A 23,866-nucleotide genomic window follows, 5' to 3' on the forward strand; every position below is an offset into this window, starting at 1 on the left:
AACTTTAAAACTTTTTCAAAATGTATATAAGAGACTGTTGGGGGCCCTGCCGTGGCCTAACTATGGGGCACTCGTCTGCTGTGTGGCCAACCCGGGTTCAATTCCTGGCCTCGGCCCTTTGCCGGCCCTTCTCCGTCTCTCTCTCCCCACTCGCTTCCTGTCACCATCTTCACTGTACTGTCATAAATGAAGTCAGAAAGACAAAAAAAAAATCTTTATGTAACAGACTGTTGATCATCCCGGTTTTCTTGTTCATACACAATGGTGGAGGAGTTCTTTGTAATGAAACTGACCAAAGCAGTTTTTATTTATTGAAAATGTGTACATTTTACAAGACAGAAACAACATATAGTGGACCGGATACTGCCAGGTAAACATTTGTTGTCCTGCTCAACTGAGGGAAGTGAGGGATATTCACAAACAATGTGCTGTTTCTGTATATAAGATAACATGTGTTCTCAAAACAAGAAAAAAAATGTCCTTCACAGTGTCTTCACTATCAGTATCAACACATAGTGTGTTTCTACACATACAGTCCTTTTGAAAGGTAGGCCCACTAGTGAATAATTAAAAAAAAAAAAAAATCCATGTGATTTTTTTTCCTCAACCTTTGCACCATAGGGAAACCTAAACGCTATCTGAGGAAACTGAAAACTTCCCTGAAGAACCTAAGAATAATGGGAAGAATTCCAAGGTTCCTCAGATAACTCCGTTTTAGAACTTAGAACTTGAAACTCCATAATAGCAACTGAAGCTTCCTCAAAGGATCACTGAGCTCTCTTGAGGAACCTTTAAAAAAACCTTTGGGTTCTTCCAATAAGCAAATTTGTCACATACAGGTTCCTACGTAGGCATTTTATTATAATACTGTGCAAGTCTCTATTTCTTTTCTTCCGGCTTCTTATCGGCCACAACCTCTGAGAGATCTTCCTCCCTCAGAGTTCGGCATCTGGCCTCCATGTTTGTGATCCTCTGCTTCAGTCGGCATTGGCTGTCAGTCCATTCAGACATGACTTTCTTCAGCTTGCCGTTCATGACCTCCAGGTGGCTCTCCAGCAGGGCGATCTTCTCCTCCATGTCCTTGGGGTCCCCTACGGCGGCGGCCAGCTCCATGTCGATGAGGTTGTCCTTCATCAGGATGGCTTTGCCTTTCTCCTCGATGGCCTTCTTGGTGTCGGGGTACTCCAGCAGGGCCTCCATGAGATCGTCCTTGGAGAGGGCGAAGAGGTCAGAGTAGCCCACGCTGCGGATGTTGGCCGTTCGCCTGTTGCCGGCTTTGCTGCCTTTGATGCCGAGGATGCTGATCTCGCCGAAGTAGGCGCCGTCGCTCAGCACGACGAACTGAGTCACCCCGTCGTCCGCTACCACGGCCAGCTTGCCCTCTTTGATGATGTACATCTCGCGCCCGATGTCGCCCTTCTTGCAGATGTAGTCGCCGGGGCTGAACACCTGGGGCTGCAGCTTCAGCACCAGCTCGATGAGCAGGCCCACCTCGCAGTCCTGGAAGATGCGGACTTTACGCAGCGTGTCCATGTGCACGTTGATGGCGATCTCGGCCTTCAGCTTGTCGGGGAGGTTCTTCAGCACCTCTTTCTCGTCGCAGGTCTTGTTCTCCGTCCAGAGGTAGTCGAACCACTTGACGACCCGGGCCTCCAGGTCCTTGGTGACCTTACGGAACTGCATGTACTGCTTGATGGAGTCGATCTTGGCCTGGAACTCGGCGCGGGACGCGTTCATGTTGGTGATCATGGCACCGACGTTACCGACGATGGTGGCGAAGATCAGCACGCCGATCAGGAAGTCGGTGACGACGAACAGGTACTCGATGTCCCGTACGGGCGGCGGCGTCTCTCCGATGGTGGTGAGCGTCAGGGTCGACCAGTACAGGCAGTAGATGTACTTCCTGGCCAGCCGCCCGTACTCCGGGTGGCTGATGTTGGGGTACACCCAGGTGTCGGAGCCGAAGCCCAGGACTTTGGAGATGGCGAAGAAGATGCAGGCGTTCCAGTGGATGATGATCAAGATGTACAGCACCAGGTTGCTGATTCGGAAGATGTTCGGGTAGTTGGTCCTGGTCTCGGTCCGGTCGAAGAACTCAAAGAGCCTCGCCATCTTCAACAGGCGGTTGAAACGGACTTCGGGGTTGTTGTAGCCGATTTGCAGCAGGATTATATCGGTCGGGATCATGGATATCATGTCGTATTTGAACTGCGGTGTGGTCTTGTAGTGTTCTTTCAGCTTCACTACGTCTTTCACCAACAGTCCCTGTTCCAAGAAACCTTTGAAAGAAAAGGAAGATTATTAACCACACACACACCCACACCTGTGTGAACTTGACAATGTAGCCCATTGATGCTGGATGTTGCATAGTGCAACGTTGACCCTAGTGCCTGGAGCTGCATGACGCAACATTCAAGCTCATGAGATTTCAGATTTTTAAAATGAAAAATGTTGGTATGTTAAAGCTGAATGAACATGTCTTAACTGAAAAAGAGGGTCTTGGCTTTTAAATAAAACTAATGTCTTGTTTTTATGCATTTCAGATGCTGAGATATTTAGGTCTTTATAGGCTGACAGTACCTCTTCACAAAAATGGCTTAGGCGTTTAGTGTTTCAGGCATCAATGGGTTAATGGTAAAACAACAAAAGATAATTACCTGTCCTTGATCTGACAAAGGTGTCTATGTAGTAGATCACATCAGATGTGTAGTCGAGTGCAATCCATAGATAAGTATAATTTGCTTGAAGTTCATTAAAACAAGCCCTATAAAACAAAAGAAAAAGAACAGAATGAATGAAAGAATGAAACATGATTGAAAAGAACATTTCAATTCACATTTATTACACAATTTAAGTGAAACGGAATATACTGAATGACCATTTCTAACACATCTTGTTTGCTGTCTGTTTTACTGTCTGTGTGATGTGCTGTGGTCAGTGTTGCCAGATGTGTCTGATCAAGTCCCGCCCGAAAGTTTCTCAAAAACCGCCAAAATGCACTAAATTCCGCCCAATTTCAACAAATTGCATTGATTTCTATGGGTGCAAAACTGCAACGAAAGAAACGCTAAATGGATTTTTTTTCCCTGTTTTTACCCCCAGATCAGGCAACACTGGCTGTGGTTTGTCTTGTCTCATGTGTTTTTATTGTAATGTAATGTTTTAAGCCGCCTTCTTGGCCAGGACTCCTTGGCAGAAGAGTTATTGTAACTCAATGGGACCACTTCCTGGTTAAAGAAAGAAATAAAAGAAAAAGAAAAGAAATAAAACCAGCTCAGATTAACTGATAAACAGGCTACAAACCTTGTCACGAGCATCATCAAGTTGTAGAATGCGGGTACGGCAACTACTGTTAGCCAGCGGTAGTACAAGTCAGTTGAAGGATCCATAACCCAGTACTCCTTTCTGCAAGAAAAGCAATGAAATGAACATAAGAATGTTGGCAATTTATTTAATTATTCAGAAGTTGTGACTTGGGGTGGGGGGGTATGGAAGCCCCACTGGTATCCTCAAATCTTCTCTGAAAGCACAGGTGTGCATTCAGTTGTTGTGGGTGCCAGACATGAACATTCACAAAAGGAAAAACTGGCTTTTTTGAGGACCTAAGTGTTAAAACAGTGGACAGTTTTGTCTGTTGCCTTGTTCAAGAAGTAAAACTGAAACTGGAGTGCCTTTTTTGAAGCTTAAGAAGTTTCATTTTCATTCCTCTTATCTACCAACACGGCACTTACGGAGGTTCTTCTTTCTTTTTGTCGTCTTTCTTGTCGTCCTTTTTATCGTCTTTCTTCTCATCTTTTTTCTCGTCTTTCTTCTCATCCTTCTTCTCATCCTTCTTCTCATCTTTCTTCTCATCTTTTTTCTCATCCTTCTTCTCATCCTTCTTTTCATCCTTTTTTTCATCCTTCTTCTCGTCCTTTTTCACTTCGTCCTTCTTGTCATCTTTTTTGCTGAGGAGATAAGAATAACCAAAAATATTACTATGGTAATTCATACACAAAACTATTTCATTTTATACAGTCAATGTGAATGTGATTTACTTAAAACCAGACTTTGCCAGGGATTTATTTTAATGTTAATTCTAGAATAACACTCTTGTATCCACTTCTCTCACTCTGCTGGTGGTGTTGCAACATCCCAAATGTCTTTACCTTCATCTTATCAGACAGCAGGGGGCAGTGTTGCCCTATCTACATCAGAGTCTCTAAGGCAGGGCTATTCAATTAGAATTTCATCTGGGCCACATTTCGAAACCAAGAACTGCAGTCGGGCCACACATTTTCAGATATCACGACCACTGAAATGACACTTAAAATCAGTAGTCCACAAACAATTTTAAACACGTTCCTCTAACCTAAAACTTAACCACATTGAATGTGAATGTATAAGACAAGCAGAAGATTCACAAGCGAATAATGTGTTGTACTGCAGTAACAAAACTGAAATGTATACTGCTTCAGTTGGGGGCCATGCCTGGGCCGCATGTGGACTGCATCTGGGCCACATATGGCCCTCGGGCCTCCAATTGAATAGCCCTGCTCTAAGGTTGCACCAAACATGTTCTAGTAGAGTGTGATACTCCAAGCCCACACTTTTCCTGGATACACATGACGTCAGGTGAATGCCCTACTGTTAGGACACCAAACTTGAGCACACTCCTTTGCGTTGGGTAGGCAGGGTTTGGGGTATCTTACTCTACTAAAAGATGTTTATTTGTGCTGTTTAGTTTACATGTAGACTCAGGAGTAAAGGTCTGCATCCAACTGCAGATTCACATTAGCCAGGCTGTGCCCTCCTAGTGGCATAACACATTCTGTGTTGCTTCTAGTCAGGTCAAGAGCAATGCAAATATCGCTTCTGATTTCACGAAAAATCGGCAACTCCACCCACTTTGTCGGACACTAGTCAACCAGTAGCAAACCTAGGGAGGTGGGTCAACCATACCGTTTGGGAAACGGTAATTGTTATGCTCTTGGTCAGACCAAGTCTTGAAGAGATTTGAAATTCGATGATAATCAGGCTATGTAGACTCAGGAGTAAAGGTCTGCATCCAACAGACTACAGACTGCCTTTGACCACCTCCCCTTACAGTATTACCACAGTAACATAATAATGATAAAACATGGAATGCATACTTGCACATTACTCTTGGAAATTGACAACACTTTTGGAAATGAATTGTGAAGCGTATGGTAGAAGGTCAGTAAGGTTGGCATTAAGAGGGATTTCACAATAAAATGACTCCTTCCATCAATGTTTCTTGGACCGACCTGTTGTGCGTCCATTCCTTACAAGTGGTGTTTATACTACACCCTGTGAACCACAAATCTAGTCGAAAGATAAGGTAAAACTACTGATAAATACTGTATGTATGATGTTACTTACTCGTCTGTGTTGTTGCAGTTGTTCATGTTGTAGGTGGCGAGCGGCCACTGGCTGACATGACTGACAAGAGAAGAGATAAAGACAGCAGCAGTTAACACTAATGTATACTGGTAGCAAAGGGTTAACGTAGCCTCTTAGTGCAGATGGGGTCACTGGCAGGCCTATTCACTATTTGCTGAAAATACACAACTACATCATAACAACATTGTTGTAACATTACCGAGAGACTTAAGTAACATATTAAGCATAGCCATTACATTACATTACATAGCCATTAGCATTTTGGTGACAAAAGGTTATAATAGGCTCTGTGCTAAGGGGTTAATACATTCTTTATCTGAGTTTTCTTGCCTTGGGGGGTTTGGTGTCTATTGTCAAAACTTGCCAAAATAGTCAGCGGCCCATGTTAATGAGAAGGAAAAAAAAACTTGCGTGCTACATTTCTATTTCTACGTATCATCATGGCATGTGCGTAGTCTCCTCATCAACTTCACACCATGCTTCCTATTTATTTTACATCAAACTATTTCTCTGCAATGACAAACTCACTTCCTGTGGTGTAGATGGTAAGACTGTTGTTTGGAATCAGAAGTCACAAAAATTCGAATCCCTCATCACTCATAGCGGGTAAACCTCGGGGCAAACCTCCTAACCTCACCTTGTTCCAGTGGACTGTAAGCCTGTTCCCACTGTATGTAACTTCATGTCACTTTAGATTGGAGCGTCAGCAGGGGCGCCGTCAGAAATGTTTGGCCCCATGAAATATTCGAATTTTGGGGCCCTTTTAAGGTCCCTGTCAGTGATGTCAGTGCTCGAGCCCTTAGAATCTGTAACACTTTCCCCCCTAGCAGCACCAATGAGCACCAGCTAGTAATGTACGTGTCATATAATATGAACTCACTTTCTGCGGCGTAGGTTGTAGGTCTTTTGTTTATTTTTGTTTGTCGTGCTGCGTGGTGTCTCCTGCACCATCTCCACCTGCTGCTGTTCTGTGATGGAGGTCCGGTGCTCGTCTCCTCGAAACGACACCCTGTCCATCCTGGACTCTCTGCAAGGTGTTGCAAAGAACAAAGACGGACATCTGAGATCACGATTTTGCATCCACCATGACTTGGAAATACTACACTACTAAAAATACCAGCTGCCTCAGAACTGCACGTTCATTTTAAATCTTTCTTGTAAGTTCTGTGAAGCTTTGAATCACAGCTTTGAGTTCAAACAACACGCACAAATCCACACAACTTAGAATAAATATTTAAATTAACTTGGAATTCTGAGGCAGCTGGTAAACTGGTAAACTCAAGTCAAACCATGCTGTTGCTATTGTATTGCAGTGTATTGGTGAATACATTAACTATATAGGTTATCTTATCATGACTTATCACTGATATAAGTGATAGGGCAGTCATGGGTGAGCGGTTAGGGCGTCAGACTTGCATCCCAGAGATTGGCGGTTTGACTCCCTACCCACCAGATTGGTGGGGGGAGTAATAAACCAGCGCTCTCCCTTATCCTCCTCCATGACTGAGGTACCCTGAGCATAGTACCGTCCCACCGCACTGCTCCCCATGGGGCGCCACTGAGGGCTGCCCCCTTGCACGGGTGAGGCATAAATGCAATTTTGTTGTGTGCAGTGTGCAGTGTTCACTTGTGTGCTGTGAAATGCTGAGTCACAATGACAATGGGAGTTGGAGTTCCCAATGGACTTTCACTTATCACTGATATCATTTTTTACAGTGTACCTTATATATCCGCCACCCCACCCCTCTCCTCAAGAAAGGAAGATCCTGTCCACCACTTTCCTACTTCCACATTTGATATTCTTACCCATGTGGTTTACATTGTGAATATAGAAGAGAATTTCAATTCGTATACATTTTAAGCCTTGTTTACATTGAGACCGCAAAGAATAAATTCAAAATAGAATAGGCCTACTCAAAAACGTTTCATGCTGGGTATTTTTCTTTCTCTCAGAATTCTGAGAAACTTAACAGAAACAGTTTCTTGAACCTTTTTTTGTTTGTTTAATTTGTTGATTGGCCAGTAAGTTTTGTGTTCTTCATAAGTTTAGTGAAGGACAGGAGTTTGAAAGTGGCTGTGATGTGAGATGGGTTTATTCGGTATACTGTATCTTGTTTCCTGAAAAATGAATGCCATGTTATTTGTGCAATCAAAACCATTGCAGTTTACCTGGACACAGCTCCTGAGGCAGTATGGAAGTCTCTTTGAGATTCTGGTAAATCATTGTGATCCCTATAAGAAGAAAGAGACACTTGTCACTATATTTTACCAATGAGTAAATCACATCCTCTATGTCAGTGAGGTCAAACCCGGGTGCCAAATCTGGCCCGCGCAGCCATTTTATTCAGCCCACAAGATCCTTTCAATTGTGTATTATCAGCACCATCGCCCAGAATTCCCTGAAATGGACACGGATCTTTGTGCCACAAATTTTGGCAAAATCTGTGAAACTGACACAGATTTCGTGTCCCGTGTCCATTCCACAGAATTCTGAGAGATCAGGCTGGTATTACAGTTGGCCCACACATACCATTAATGTAGGCCTATATAGCGTAACAAGACTTGAACATGAAGTTTGGTGTGTCATGGGATGTGCACACATATATAGGGACTACCATATAGGTAAAGAGAGTGTGTGAAATTGAACTGAGAAGGAAGTGTATGTACGTACAATTTTAGTCCAATTTTTTTTTTTTTAAATGTTCAATTTGGCCCGTGGCTTTGTTCCAGATTTAGATTTTGGCCCCAAGTCAATTTGAGTTTGACACCCCTACTCTGTAGGCCTACTGAATTCACATATTACTGGTTCGTGTGTGTACACAAGTGTAAAGTGTGTGTACAATACAAGTGTAGTATACAGGTGTGTGTGTGTGCGTGTGTGAACTCTTGTGCTTGTGCTTGTGTATGCAGCCAGGGTAAACACATGGTTGTCTCACCTCTCCTCCCCGCTCTCAAGCTGCTCCAGGTCACGTTCACAGGTGTGTGCTGCCATGGAGGAGGTGGAGGAGGAGGGAGAGGATTGCTGCGTGCACTTCTTTGGCATGGCTCCCGCACTCTAAGCCATCAGCCTCCAGGGGCTGCACAGAGAAGACTGCAGGGGGACAGAAGAGAAGGTAAGGTAAGGTAAGAGAAGGTAAGGTAAGGTAACTTTATTGATACCCGAAGGTAGATTTGTTTGCAGGTTAAAAAGTAGAAGCTTAAAACAAAACACCACACAGTACATGACAGTGACACAAGAAAATAGACAGGAGACTGAACAAGACAAAACATTGACAAACAGACAAAAACAACAACAAAAAACAAACAAATGCTCCTGGCACACAGGCATTTTAAACCTACGGCCAGAAGGGAGATGTCTCAGAACAGATAAACCACAACATGTGTCATGTAAAGGTAGAGAAATGGACCGACTGCGATTGGTAGTCAAAGCACTGACACGAAAAGACATTTGGAAATAAACACTAATCGGACATGGGTGGGGTGCTGAGGTGGACTGTGTATGAGGACCTTGTAGACGGACGACTTCACATCGGGAGCTCGTGTCTATGTTCCCACAGCCCATTGGTCTTTTAACATCATTTTTTAGGCCCATTGGTCTCACAGCTTATACCTGCTGGTCCATGTTCCCACATTTCTAGGAATGTATTCAAATTTAGGCCCTATGTTCCTTGGCAGGGAGAAAGGCGTGTTCTTTTTGTTTACTAGGAAATGTGGGAACATGGAGGTCTGGATCATAGGGCCTATACTTGAATAATTTCTTTAAAATATGGGAACATGGAGCAGCAGGACTAAGCTGTGGGACCATTGGGCTGTGGGACCATTGGGCTGTGGGACCAATGGGCTGTGGGGATCATAGGGCTGACCCCCTTCAGCATGAGGACCCAGGTATTGGTCTACCCTGGGCCATATCCAGAGTTGTATAAAGTAGAAGCAGAAATACTCCTACAATTGTAATTACAACACTGGTGGTATGATATTACATGGTTTGTAATCTGCTACGAGTGTTGTAATTACATCCGTAAGAGTAATTCTACTTCTACAACTCTGGGGTGCATTTCACAAAACCATAGCTGCTAACTATGTTAGTTACTCTGTTGTTTGCAATGTAATTTCCCATTGACAACTACCCAAGTGGCCCCTGGGGCTGCATTTCTCGAAAGCGTAGGCCTCTTGTTAGCCAGCTAGCAACCTGAGTAGTTGCCAATGGGAAATTGCATTGCAAACAACAAAGTAGCTGACGTACGTAGTTTGCAATTATGGTTTCGAGAAATGCACCCCTGGTCATATCATACTCCACCTTTCTCCACATCATCTCCAATGCACCTCTTCAGCTGGCCTATCATAATAAAGGCAACAATCCTGTGGTAGAGCACACCAATATAAAGACGAAAAATATGCACTCACAAGCTACGTCTCATTATTTATTGACAAATTACCAATACCACCATGTCCACAAGCAAACGCGTTTCGGCTCTCAAGCTCAAACATGAGTCGAAACGCATTTGCTTGTGGACATGGTGATAATTTATAAATAAATAATGAGACGTAGCTTGTGAGTGCGGATTTTTCTTCTTTAAGTTGATAGCTTTTATCGCGCACCCAAAGTCATTCATTTTTTTCAAGAAGTTGAGCGCGTCCTCTGACAAACTTGAACAGCACACCAATACCCTGTACACCTGTCCTGTGCCATCAATGGGCAGTACGCTCCACAGGGACCCAGGGAGGGACCCATTCGTTTCATTTCCCAACTCTTCCCATGAACGGCCATCCGGTTACCTTGCTCGTGAATGTGCGTTACGCCCCTTTTTGGGGGAAAACAAACGGAACGTCTCATTAACTTACATGCTACGTCAGCTAGCCTAAATTAACACAGTCCATGCTTCAGCCATGGCTGTTTGGCTATATTATTTGAATCTTAACCAGTCTTTTACATTTTAAGGACCTAAATTGAAAACAGGTCATGGGTTGCGTGCAACCTTCTTCAGGGCTAATAATGAATTAGCCCTGAAGAAGGTCGCACGTGACCGAAACACGTCGGCTATCAATGGTGTCCATGTATTAATGAAGGACTTTTATACAGACCTCAGAGTGCCTCCGACCCTCTCTCTCTCTCTACTACAAGTTTGCAACTTTGGATACCGATGAGCACCTGAAGGTTTTCACACTGTTACCCCACAGACGCAACTCATCTATTCTCTCTTTTCCTAACTTGAAAACAGGTTTGTTGAAAAGCTTTTTTATTTGACAAAATAGGCCTAATAACTCTGTTTGGCATCAATATCCCAAATATGTCTAGTCCAGAGTAGGGCGTACTGTTCTGCCTAGTGCACGGTGATGTGTAAAAAAAAACATAGGCCTAATATAACGATGGATTACTTTACATCACGATAACGATATATATCACAATATAGCCTACCCTAATTACGGTATGTTTTCAAGTGTTCTCTTTATTTTCTCCCTGTGTCGTGTCGCAAAACCAAGTCTCTTTAAAATTAATCTTTTTTTTCTTATTTTTTTATTTCATATGACCTTAGCGTGTGCCTAGTTAAATGCTATCAAATTATATTCAGTTATAGGGCCCAATATTGGCTGTAATAATGGATAAAATGTAGTTTATCATGATATAAACGATAGAGGAGAAAGGGCACAATAGACACTTTTCTATCACGATAACGATATATATCGGCATATTGCCCAGCCCTACTACTGCCATTAAAATACAACGTGTAGGCCGAGCTCAGTCCTCCTGATCGGGAATTCCCTGATGAAGACCAAGGAGGAGGCGGCCTGATCTAAAAGAAGAAGGGTAAAAATAACTCTTTGTACCTCTCTATTTTCTCGACTCGTGTGTCGCATTAGGATTGCAAGAGATTACTGAGATTACGTTGTCTGTCCGTGGCCCTGGGGGTAGGGAGGGAGTAAAAAAGTAGTCAGCCTTTTCGTGGGCTACACTCCTCGCTGGCTGGTATGGCGCCGCCAGAAAATTTTAGACACCCCTGAAAGATTCGATTTTTGGGCCACTTAAGGGCCCCTGTCAGCACTGAGTCAGTGCTTGGGCCCTTAGAATCTGTAACACCTTCCGCCCCCCCCTAGCGGCACCCATGATTGCTTACAAATACAACACACTCCCAGAGCAGTGTGGGGTCAAGCTAGCTCAGGGCTTCATCACCTCAGGAGGTCAAGTGGGGTGAGGTCGTCGTTATCTCTCATTATGTCAAATCACACAGAAATAGACAGACAGACAGAAATATTGCAGCACACACATACACACACTAATTAAGCGACAGGTCTCTTGAGGTATTCCCATGCTAGGCAAAGGCACATGAATAGGCCTACTTGTAATGGGCGCGTGTCTATGTTAAGTGAAAAGAAATCCCGCACACTGTCCATTCCACCAACAAACTTTAATACAACGTTTCGGTCATCCGACCTCAAAACGTTGTATTAAAGTTTGTTGGTGGAATGGACAGTGTGCAAGATTTCTTTTCACTTGACTGACAGCCCATTGGTCCTACAGCCCATTGGTCCCACATTGCTAAGATTTTTAACATTAATTTATAGGCCTATTGGTCCCACAGCATACTGCTGCTGCTCCATGTTCCCACATTTCTAAGAGTTTATTCAAATTAAGACACTATGTTGCATGGCAGGGAGAAAGGCACATTCTCTCAGTTTAGGCGGAAATGTAGGAACATGGAGTTGTGGAACATAGGGCCTATAATTAAACAATTTCTTTAATAGCCTACGTGGGAACATGGAGCAGCAGGAATAAGCTGTGGGACCAATGGGCTGTGGGAGCATAGAGCTGACCCCCTTTCGATGTACTTTGTTATCTATATCATTACTCATCAGTGCATTGGCCTTTTCTTGGGCAGGGGCCGCCTGGGCCTACCTGGTATTGGTACATGGCTGATTCTTAATTTTCTAATTATAGCCTACGTCTTATTCTAGTTTGTTGTCAGATGCCATGGGGTAGGCCTATGCCATTCAAAGAGCTTACCGTAATGGGATTAGCTGCATAGCCTAACCAATGCTTCCTAATAGCCTATGCTTCCAAAGGCTCTGCTGTTGGCGGCATTGACATTGCACATATGCATGCTGAATCAAAAGTCAAATTCATTCATTCAATATGGACACTGGCCTGTGCTGGGTTTACCAGTAAATGTATCATTATGAAGAAAAATAAAGCAGTTGTACTTTTGCAAAACACTGAATATAGGCTACTGCATTAAATTGCACTGTTTTGTCCAGTTTGCAGTGTTTTGTGTCCAAGTCATTGCGTTTACTGGACTAACACCCCATCAATACTGTAGTATTTTAAAGTAATAGCCTGCTTTAGTTAACTTCCACTGTTCCACTCTCCTGAGGAGTTGATCTACTGCCTTACTTGAAGTTTTTCTTGCAATTTCACAAAGTTCCATTGTACATGCTTGAAGCATGTGATATCAACATCAAATGTCACAGATAAAAGGCAAGGCAATGTTCCGTTTAGTGCATTATAATCTAGGCTACTTTTGTTTGGCATAAAAACACATAGAACGTGAACACCGTTAACATTTTCATTTCATTGGTGAAATGCTACTCCTTGACTGTGACACATAGGTCTGCAACTGTTTGATAACTTGGACTAATAAAAACGACATCCCACCAGGGCAAGACGAGATAATGTAGCCTAGCATATTTTCTCAACACGAATTGCCGCGCACATTACCTTGATGTTGACCATAAAAAACTCCCCGATGATGTTTCTTGACCAATGATTCAAAGTTCGGTACAAAAATCTCTCATGCGCCTTGATATAATCCCATTTTCGGTGACCACAAATGCCCTTTCTCTTCAAAGATAGTTTTCCTCTAACTTTAAAACGTCCCATCTTTCGCTCTTCTGTAAAGATCCGCTCTCAAACATTTTAGGCCTCTAAAAAGTAAGGAACAATATCAGCACCACTGAGCGCGAACAGCTCCCAGCTGAGTAACGTTTGGCGCTACCGCGTGCCCTCCCTCCCCTCCCCCTTTCAAAATGCGATTTGTCACGCACCTCCCTCGAGTGTGGATTCCCCATATATTTTTCCTCCCCGTCATTAGCCTACGTCTTGTACACGACTGCTTGTGTATACAAAAGGAAAAAAGTGGGAGGAAAATATTTTGTCGAGTGGATACTAAACCATTCCTTATGGTGGTTATAGCCTCTGCATGATTCTTCAAATGATAGGCCTAATGAGGTCTTTTGTCTTGCATGAGGTGGCGTAAAATGTGAGAATTAGGCTATAATGTTACCCTTTTTTATGTCATGCAGATCTTCAGTAACTGCAATTTGTTACCTCACTTTATAATAATGTAAAACCATAAACAAAACAATTGATGGGTTTATTTGTATTTAATCACAGATTGTGTGACAAAAGTGTCTGTACAGAGGCTGTGTGCATGCTCATAAAAATATATACACTTAGTCTATTATATGAAGTTGTGCACACATGTGATGTGAGGAATGCATTGCTTTTATGTAACTTTAGGTCTCCAAAGCACCTCAAGAGAACCACAAAGGGATGGACACCTTTCTCATCCAGTGAAATCCTCACCCTTGCACTCCCTCTCACATGCATTGTTGCCAGATTGGGTTGTTTCCCGCCCAATTGGGCTGCTTAGGATGACCGTGTTAAAAAAAGGCTAAAAAGGGCATTTGGGCGGGTGTCTCTGCCAATAGAAATCGATAGAATTTAGTTCAAATTGGGTGGGATTAAGTGCTTCCAGGCAGGTTTTGAGCAGTTTTTTTGTGGCTGGAAATGATCAGTCTCATCTGGCAACCCTGCTCACATGGGTATTCCTTAAGCAATCTGGAGAGCGGTGGCTGAAGCTCCTAATCTTAGAACATGCTAAGAGTGTCCCTGAACCACCTAATACTTTCCCCTGGATGCTGTTAAGTTCTTATAATGCAGGACTTAACAGCAAGCAAGTGCAGTCAGAACGTGAAACAACGATTTAAAACCCCACGCACAGAATATGTGCAGTTGAAGACATAGGCCTACACCCTTTTATGGTGGTTACAAGATGAACATTACCAGCCAATCACACACTCAACAAACGTCTTGTAAACGGTGAAGTTAAGTTGCTCTTCAGTTGTTGTGTGGTTCTTTTGTACCTTAAGCACAGGGACAGTCTATTATGAAGAATTAAAGGAATCTTGCTTAAGCGTTAAGCATTCCAGTGACCAAAACAACTTGCTTGATGATACATAGCAGTATGACTTGTTTATGGTCAGCTTTTGGAGTGTTGTCCAGTGGATTATATCAACATCCTTTAGCATACTCCTATCCATTCCTTAAACATGCTTACGCCATATTAAAAATGTATCATGCATGAGTGTAGTGGAAGGAAATAAGAAAACATGCAACAGGAAAACATCAGCAGATGCCAAATCAAAACTAGCATCCGGTCTGAAGAAAACCTATGATCGAAACTTTGCGCCCAATAAATTAATTATTTTGTGAGCATGTGTGCAGATCCTTCCCCCCGTTCTGGAAAGCGGAATAACCCCTGGGTCAACCCTTTTCTGTGCTCCTCACCAGACGGCACCGGGCTTCTCCCGGCGGGGGATAAGCATCAGCAAATGAGATTGAGGATCTAATCTTTTGGTGTCATTTCAGCTTGACACCAGAGGCACATGTCAACACTAGCCTATAGCTCATATGGCCGGTGATGAGAGATGACAGCTTTGCTGTGTGTGTGGTGTTCTTTTCAGGAAAAAAACACACACACGAATGCCATTTCTCTCAAGTTTCCCCCTTTCTAGGAAATGCAAGTGGTCAGAGTATAACATTTTGGGCAACTTTCCAACTGTATAGTAGTTAGCAAATTAGAAACACAACAAATGTGTACAGCCCATGAAACATTCTTTATTTTTCCTTCCTGTTACAGAGTAACATATTCATTTCCTTCCCTCCAATTGACCTATTATGGCAGCTGGCTCCCTCTTGTTCAGTCAGTATTGTGATTACATCCAGGGTTGCCAGATGAGGCAGCCCAGAACATGCTCAAAACCCGCCTGGAGACACTAAATCCCACCCAATTCTATTAATTTCTATAGCCATAAATTGGGCGTTTATTTCTGTGCCATTTAAGTGCCATTTTTACCCGCAGACGGCCATCCTAAGCAGCCCAATTGGGCGAGAAACTGCCCAATCTGGCAACACTGTGCTCAGTCAGCATTGTGATTACAACACCTGTAGACTGCAGTTTGTTTTGCTGTGTTGTTGTTGTCAAGACTGAGCTAATTGTTGGCCCCATGTGTATAGTAGGTAATTGGCTGGCTGCTGTTCGCTTGACTTACGTCAACTGTGTAGTCCCCATTTGTTGATTAATATCTGAATTCCCAAAAGACACCTTCAACCTGTAATGCTGCAGAGGGCTGCTCCATGAGAAAGCTAATAGATAAAATAAGATGAGATAAGATGAGATAAGATAAGATAAGATAAGATAAGATAAGATAAGATAAGATAAGATAACATGATATATGATATAATATAAGATAAGATAAATGAGATAAGATAAGTTGTGTGTTACACATGTGTTAGGCCTACCTGAAAAAAATATATAGTGGTGCTGTGTGCACCCGAAAAGGACTGTATTGAAAGGGAGCTGGATCAGGTATACAACAAACACCACAGGCTGTCCGGCCAGAACAGTATGAAGATGTCCAATGAAGTCAGACACACACAGATGTAAAGGCAAGCTGTGAAAACCGTGAACCGTGGTAAACCGTGGTTTTACTAGAAAAGTAAAATAGAAAATACAAAGACATAAGCATATACATGAATGAATGAAAATACACATGATACACTATATACAGTACAATATACAATATATACAATGAGGAAACTGAGGATAGCTGCCTACAGCAGCTATCTTACCAAGGGGGAGGGGAAACATGAGGGTGACTGCCTACAGCAGACATCCTAAGCAGGGGGAATGAGGAGGGAACATGACACAGCTACCTACAATACCTGTGCAGACTGGGGCATGGATATGTGCCTGCCTAAAGCAGACACACAGAGCATGCATTAAACAGACATGAGTGATGCAAGCGCTACTCCACCACAGTAGCACATTACTGACCCAATACACTCTCTGGTAGAACCGTGCCATGGAGAAATGAGTAAACATATACTATGCAGCTACAAGACAATGGAAACTGTACAGTAAACACAATACAATACAGACATGCCATAGTAACACATTACAGAAACTCACTCTCAGAGACGCACAGCAAGAGTACATGAGTGGACACTGGGATCCTGAAACGTCCAAGATGATGAGAGAGATGGATCCCAAGTGTGCATGGAGTCCCCGTCCGATGAGTGGTCTGTGGTGACCTCTTGTCCTGGCCCTATATGCTCCCAGCAGCACAGCAGGGTGCCGAGCCAGGGGTGTTACCAGCAGGCCAGGACCCACCTCTGGAGCCGGAAGGTCTGCTTGCTGAGCCAATCACTGCCTACCCACACACTCGGTGCATGACGGAAAAGTACCGGGTCTGTAGGTCAGTGAAAGGGTCTGTATGTCAGTAGCAGGGGGGGTGCCTGTTGCCGAGGGCCCCTAGCAACCCACTATAGGGCCACGAACGGAAAAATCACCGAGTGCACAGGTCAGGCAGAGGAGAGCAGTAGAAGGAGGGGGGACACAGGTAGCCCACCAGCAACGGGGGATGGGCAACCTGCTAAGAGCAGTGAGGAGATGCCTGGCTGTTGAGGGCTCAGGGGACTCAGGGCTCACAATTCTTAACAGCCGCCCCCAACTTTGTGTAGCAAAGTTGAAAATGGTGAGGTGAAAGGGGTGCCGATGGGATGCTGATGGTTCAGAGGACAGGTGGCGTGTGGTCTGGTCCGAGACCCAAGCCGTACTGCCAACTGCCACCAGCTCCTGGCACGGCTGGGATGACAGGAAGATCAGGTCGGATGTCTGAGCCGCCCCATCTGCCCACGGCGACTGGACCGATGAGGCTCCGACGCTGGAGTGGAGGGATGCTGGTGTAGCTGCTGCTGCTGCTCCTCCACACGGCTGTGTGGAACTCTTGACCTGGGGTGGACACTCGGGGAAGGACTCCTGATGGCGGCGCTGAGGGTGGCCGCCCCATGACGGGCTCTGACAGGTGTGCGCCGTGGCTCCTTCCTGCCACTGGTGGTGCTGATGCGACGCACAACCTGACCCGTGGATGAGGGGTGAAGCTGAGACAGAGGGGGGCGCCAGTTGTGACTGTCAGCTGAGTTGCTGGCAGAACTGACTGCCTCATTGTGGACCTCTGGATGCTTCCATTGACCATGCCTGCTAGCCGCTGCCGGAGCCAGCCTGCCTGAGGTGTGGCGCTGGCGCTTGGCAGACTGATTTTTATTTTATTTTTATTTAACCTTTATTTAACCAGGAAAAATAAACCCGTTGAGATTAAGAACCTCTTTTACAAGGGTGTCCTGGCCAAGTGGCGGCTCAAGTTACAAAATTAAAATTACACAGTTGCATTAAAATAACAAATCAAGTAAAATAAAACGTCAATTGAAACAGTTACAGACAATAGACTCTGTCTCAAGTGATCTCATCTTGGAATTAAAATCGTTCAATGGAATCAGATCTGTTAGTTTCAAGTCCTTTTGCAGATTGTTCCATGAGGTAGGGGCTGAAAACACAAATGCCCTCTTCCCCAGTTCTGTGCGGAAGCAAGGGACAGAGAGTAACAAATGGCCTTTAGAGCGCAGACCATAAGACTCAATATTCCTCACTGTGATTAGGCTGCAGATGTAAGGTGGTGATGAACACTAGCAGGTGCCTGTTCCTCGGTGAACAGACAGCTTGAGGGTGACTGCTGAAGCTGGGCTGGTCCTTGGAGCGCCCAACCGAGTCGAGTCTTCATTGCTGCTGGCCCACCTGTAGGGCCCAGACGCACTGGCTTGACTGGCGTGAGGAGGTGGGGGCAGTCAGAGCCAATGAGCAGCAGGGGCTGAGCTGCCGTGAACTCCTGTAGAGGCAGAACTCTGAGGTGAGGGTAGGTCTCCTGAAGGGCCTCTACTGGGTAGGAGTGGCTGGACAGGCGTAGCTCTGGCGACGTGAATGCCTGCTTGATAGGGAACTGGTTCCGGGGCTGATCAGCAGGTGAAACAGAGAAGGAGACTGATCTCCCTGAGACGGGCCTCTGTTTCTCACAAAAAGTCCTGAGTGAGACCTCCTCCTTCTGACCCTGGAGATGTAGCCTCTGAGACGCACTGTGGATGAGGATAGTGCGCTCTGACCCATCGTCCAGGATAGCATGAGTTTCCACCTTCCTCCCGCGGTGATGAAGGCACACCTTCACCATCTTGAGTAGCACTGTGCTACTACGTGCGGAGGTGACGCAGTAGTTCACAGGCTCACGGGCGGTGGCTGACTTCTGTGAAGTGGAGGTTGAGGTTGGACTGTTGACCTCATGTAGAACGTCGAGGTGGGTGCGGTTACACTGCTGACAGCGAGCCTTCAGGTAGCACTGTGCTGTCTGGTGATCCCGACCACACCTCAAACACTTGTGTCCAGCCGTGATCCATTCCACTCGCTGCTGAGTGGAGAACGATGTGAAGACAGGGCACTGGTTGAAGTAGTGCTCTGTTGTCCTGCAGCACGGACAGAACTTCTGTGGCTCTCTCTGACGAGCCGACGATGATGAAGATGAAGATGAAGATGATGACGAAGATGACTGTGATGAAGATGGCTCAGCGGACTTGACAGGACACGTCTCCTGATGCGGCGGAGATGGCGGTCTCGCTGACTGTTGCGAGGACTGCAGCTGCGTGTGCTGGTCCGAACCCGTGGCCCTCTGGTCTGCCAATGAGTGAGGCGCAGCCTGCTGTCTCTGTGCAGATGAGGGGGGTCGTGAGCTGTCCACTGGTGGCCGTTGCTGACACCTCTCGTGCTCTGTTGGTTCTGCATGCCCAGGCGAGGAAGGATGCAGCAGTGGTGGCACCCGGGGTGGTGACTCTGCTGCATCGCCTGGAGTGTAGTACACTGGCGGAGGAGGTGGCGGGAAGTTGTCATCATCCAGCTGTGCAGGCTGAGGAGAAGGGGGGCGTGCCTCTGGTCCTGGGACATGCCGGTGATCCCTCACTGGATGACCTGGGCTGTGATGTCCGACGGAAGAGGACGCTGGAGCAGCTGGCACCTGGAGACCGGCTAGGTGCTGCTGCATGAGGAAGTCCACGTCTCTCCTCAGCTGCTGATTGGCTGCACGCATCAGCCTGCTTTCCTCTCGCAGTGCCTGGAAGGTCTGCCTGTGTTCCTCTCTCAGGTGCTTGAGAGCGGTGAGGATCGCTGCTGATGCGTCGAGGTGGGTCTGAGCAGCAGGGGGAGACGGTGTCACCTCCCGGGGCCTGCTGTGTCCCACGACGGGGATGTCCATGCGTGTGTGTGTCTGATCCTCAGGGAAGGACATCTTCACTGTGGCAATTGTTGTATCCGGCTCGAAGGACCATGAAAAAAAAAATAGGTGTTGTGTGGTGCACCCGAAAAGGACTGTATTGAAAGGGAGCTGGATCAGGTATACAACAAACACCACAGGCTGTCCGGCCAGAACAGTATGAAGATGTCCAATGAAGTCAGACACACACAGATGAAGAAGTGAAACCGTGAAAACCGTGAACCGTGGTAAACCGTGGTTTTACTATAAAAGTAAAATAGAAAATACAAAGACATAAGCATATACATGAATGAATGAAAATACACATGATACACTATATACAGTACAATATACAATATATACAATGAGGAAACTGAGGATAGCTGCCTACAGCAGCTATCTTACCAAGGGGGAGGGGGAACATGAGGGTGACTGCCTACAGCAGACATCCTAAGCAGGGGGAATGAAGAGGGGACATGACACAGCTACCTACAATAGCTGTGTGGACTGGGGCATGGATATGTGCCTGCCTAAAGCAGACACACAGAGCATGCGTTAAACAGACATGAGTGATGCAAGCGCTACTCCACCACAGTAGCACATTACTGAACCAATGTACTCTATGGTAGAACCGTGGCATGGAGAAATGAGTACATATACTATGCAGCTACTAGACAATGCAAACTGTACAGTAAACACAATACAGTACAGACATGCCATAGTAACACAGTACAGAAACTCACTCTCAGAGACGCACGGCAAGCAAAGAGTACATGAGTGGACGCTGGGATCCTGAAACGTCCAAGATGATGAGAGAGATGGATCCCAAGTGTGCATGGAGTCCCCGTCCGATGAGTGGTCTGTGGTGACCTCTTGTCCTGGCCCTATATGCTCCCAGCAGCACAGCAGGGTGCCGAGCCAGGGGTGTTACCAGCAGGCCAGGACCCACCTCTGGAGCCGGAAGGTCTGCTTGCTGAGCCAATCACTGCCTACCCACACACTCGGTGCATGACGGAAAAGTACCGGGTCTGTAGGTCAGTGAAAGGGGTCTGTATGTCAGTAGCAGGGGGAGCGCCTGTTGCCGAGGGCCCCTAGCAACCCCCTATAGGGCCACGAACGGAAAAATCACCGAGTGCACAGGTCAGGCAGAGGAGAGCAGTAGAAGGAGGGGGGACACAGGTAGCCCACCAGCAACGGGGGATGGGCAACCTGCTAAGAGCAGTGAGGAGATGCCTGGCTGTTGAGGGCTCAGGGGACTCAGGGCTCACAATTCTTAACACTGCTTTTACAGAAAATTGTCTTTTGACGTGGCTCCAGTCACAAAATAACATTCACACAGATAGCACAAGACAGGGCATGTTGGTTGGTTAGAGTGCTCTGGCAAGGACCCGCTTGTCATCCCCCATTCTAGACTACAGACATTTAGTGACAGAGCCTTCTCTTGTTGCCGCCACCCTTTGGAACGGTCTACCTCTCCATATACGCCACATGCTTTTACGTGCTTTAAAATCAGCTGATGTTGTTGTGGAGGTGTGACCTCCTTGTCAATAATGATAATGCCACACCTGGACCACCATCGTAAGAGGACAACTCTAACAGCACAGCAGGAGGTGTGACCAACCTGTCATTATTGTCAGGGAGGTCACACCTCCACAACAGCATCAGCTGATTTTAAAGCACGTCACGCATCAACATCCCAGTGACCCTCTGATGAAGACGGAAGTTATACCGTCTAAACTTGTCAAGTAAAAGATAAAACTTTTACATGTCTGAAGTAAAAGAAAAACTTAAAGGGACACTGTATGGTCAAAAAAGGTACTGCAACTATGCTGCTCATTGAAACTGGGCTGCCTATTGTCAAATTTGATCTTTACATGAAAGTTTACTAAGTAATAAACAAATATTTTCTAGTATGGTCCAAGTACAGTCATTTTTGCAGCTAAAAATGGCTATTTTGGGAAATTCAAAATGGCGGACCATGGAGAAGATCCCCCTTTTCATGTGTGAAAAATGCATAATGAATACTTAGAATTTGATGCTGGTGGTAAGTATTCATGAAAGAGGTAACATTAGTGATTGGCAGCATGAATTCTGCAAATAAACAACTAAAGATCCCTTTAAGTGTGATTTAAACAGTTAGACATACTGAACGTTATACATATACACGTAGGTCTTATCTGCATGGTACATTGAAGCACCTGCCTGCTGTGAGCAGTGGGACGAAGGGGGGAAGGGTTTTCTGGGACTGACCAGGTGTGCTTTCCTGACCACTGCATGCTGTACTGCTTAGATGGGGAGGCTTGAGGGGCAGAACAGTATATCAAAGTTTGAATGCCCTTATATAGCGATCAGGCTATATAACAGCAAGCCCAAAGCAACGTCAGCACTTCTCTCACCTGCGCTAATTTATTTAAAGCATTTTATCTATCTTTACAGAGCACTGTTTTTACTTCTGTCTTTATTTTTTGTTGTTATCTCCTATTGTTATTTTTATTTTATTTTACATCAGATGTTCTTATCCCCTGTTTATTTGAATGTGGTGTGTCCAGTGTCTACTGTCTATGTGTGTTGTAGTATGTCTTGAGGAGATTTGAAATGTTGACCACTTGAGTTGAGGGATAGTAAAGTTTACCTTGACCTGACCTTATACCAGGGGTGCATCTCTCGAAACCATAGTTGCTAACAACATTTGCTGCTTTGTTGTTTGCAATGCAATTTCCCACCCAAGTTGCTAACAGGCTAACAACTACGCTTTCAAGAAATGCACTGATGAAATGTCTGGAGTTTACTTCGTAGATTTTATAGAAATTGAGCAATGCTGCTTGCTGCAGAGCACTTTGCACAGGACTGAAGGTATCATGCTAGCCCATAGCTAATCCCTTCTTCGAGTCCCTTCTTTCTCCACTATATGATCTAATCGCAGCCTGATAAACCAGCCTAAGGGTCAATCCCATTTGTATTTTTCTACCCCTACCCCTACCCCTTACCCCTCCAAACGGAGTCTGCCTGTCCGAACCCCTCCTTTTTTAGGGCTACAAAGCCCTTCCCCTTACCCCTACCCCTCTGCCTTAACGAGTATTGGGATACCCTTACCCCTACACAAAGCGGAGGGGGAGGGGTAAGGGGTAGGGCCAAGGGGTGAAGTGAGATTGGATGTATACCTCAACAAACCTCTCTTATGCCATCGTTCACACAATCTCCCCTACCGTGCTATTGTTATAACAGAAAGCTAAAAAAGGACAAAGAAATCAGATTGGATCTGTTCAACATCCATCTAAACTGGCGCAGCCTGCCAATTTCAATTGCACTGCTATAGCACTTCAACTACTAGTAGTTAACTACTTGCTGAACAAGACCAATGATAAGGTTTGAACCTACACAAGTGATTATGGCATAACCTATGTAATGTGTTGGGTGTTTTTCTGCTGTGGGAAGTAGGCTTTGCTGTGCTGCCGTAGGCTAAGCTGTAGACCAGTGTTCTCCTATTTTCCTTTACATTTACCTGAAGAAGGTCGGATGACCGAAACGTTGTATTAAAGTTTGTTGGTGGAATGGACAGTGTGCAGGATTTCTTTGCACTTGACTGACAACCCCGCTGGGATAACATCCTACGCACCTGCCCAACTACAGAGGTGTGCAAAAGCGTCTCTATTGAACTGTCTCCTATTTTCCCCCAAGGGCCAAATTATGTTGCCCAACTGAGATTGAGGGCCAAACAAATTGTGCGTCATGTGGCCACAGATAGCACACATATGTGTTTTCATTTGTTCCAAATGTTTGCCATGCCCGGGCCCCATCTGGCCCCAGGGGCGCCACAGAGACCACTGCTGTAGGCCAATGATGAAGTCTATTATTGTTTACAAACATGTCTGCATATGGTATATCTCTGCAGACTTCTTCACTTATAGCTGGAATTCTGTGCTTATAGTTTGACTCTAGTGATAGGGCCACTGCCTATTTCTTTGAGTTGCTCTCCCTTCCAATTTCAAGGTACATGTGAATTGAAGCTCAATGCTGCCCCCTGCTGTTCAGTGTACTAACAACCTAGAACACATTTGTT

The 23,866-nt window shown here is 45.2% G+C and overlaps 1 protein-coding gene across 1 annotated transcript; it reads right to left on the reverse strand.

Annotated features, from left to right (window-relative positions):
- Nucleotides 1-581: 581 nt before the first annotated feature.
- On the reverse strand, nt 582-8,404 carry LOC134459892 (cyclic nucleotide-gated channel cone photoreceptor subunit alpha-like). The gene is made up of 8 exons (XM_063212396.1): nt 8,340-8,404; nt 7,573-7,635; nt 6,284-6,430; nt 5,383-5,442; nt 3,732-3,947; nt 3,304-3,405; nt 2,658-2,764; nt 582-2,279 (listed from the first exon to the last, which is right to left on the reverse strand). Exons 1-8 carry the CDS (start codon nt 8,393-8,395, stop codon nt 880-882), a joined length of 2,151 nt encoding a protein of 716 aa, XP_063068466.1. The 5' UTR covers nt 8,396-8,404; the 3' UTR covers nt 582-879.
- Between the last annotated feature and the right edge of the window lie 15,462 nt (nt 8,405-23,866).

This window comes from Engraulis encrasicolus, chromosome 12 (assembly GCF_034702125.1).
Source record: "Engraulis encrasicolus isolate BLACKSEA-1 chromosome 12, IST_EnEncr_1.0, whole genome shotgun sequence".
Taxonomy (NCBI): domain Eukaryota; kingdom Metazoa; phylum Chordata; class Actinopteri; order Clupeiformes; family Engraulidae; genus Engraulis; species Engraulis encrasicolus.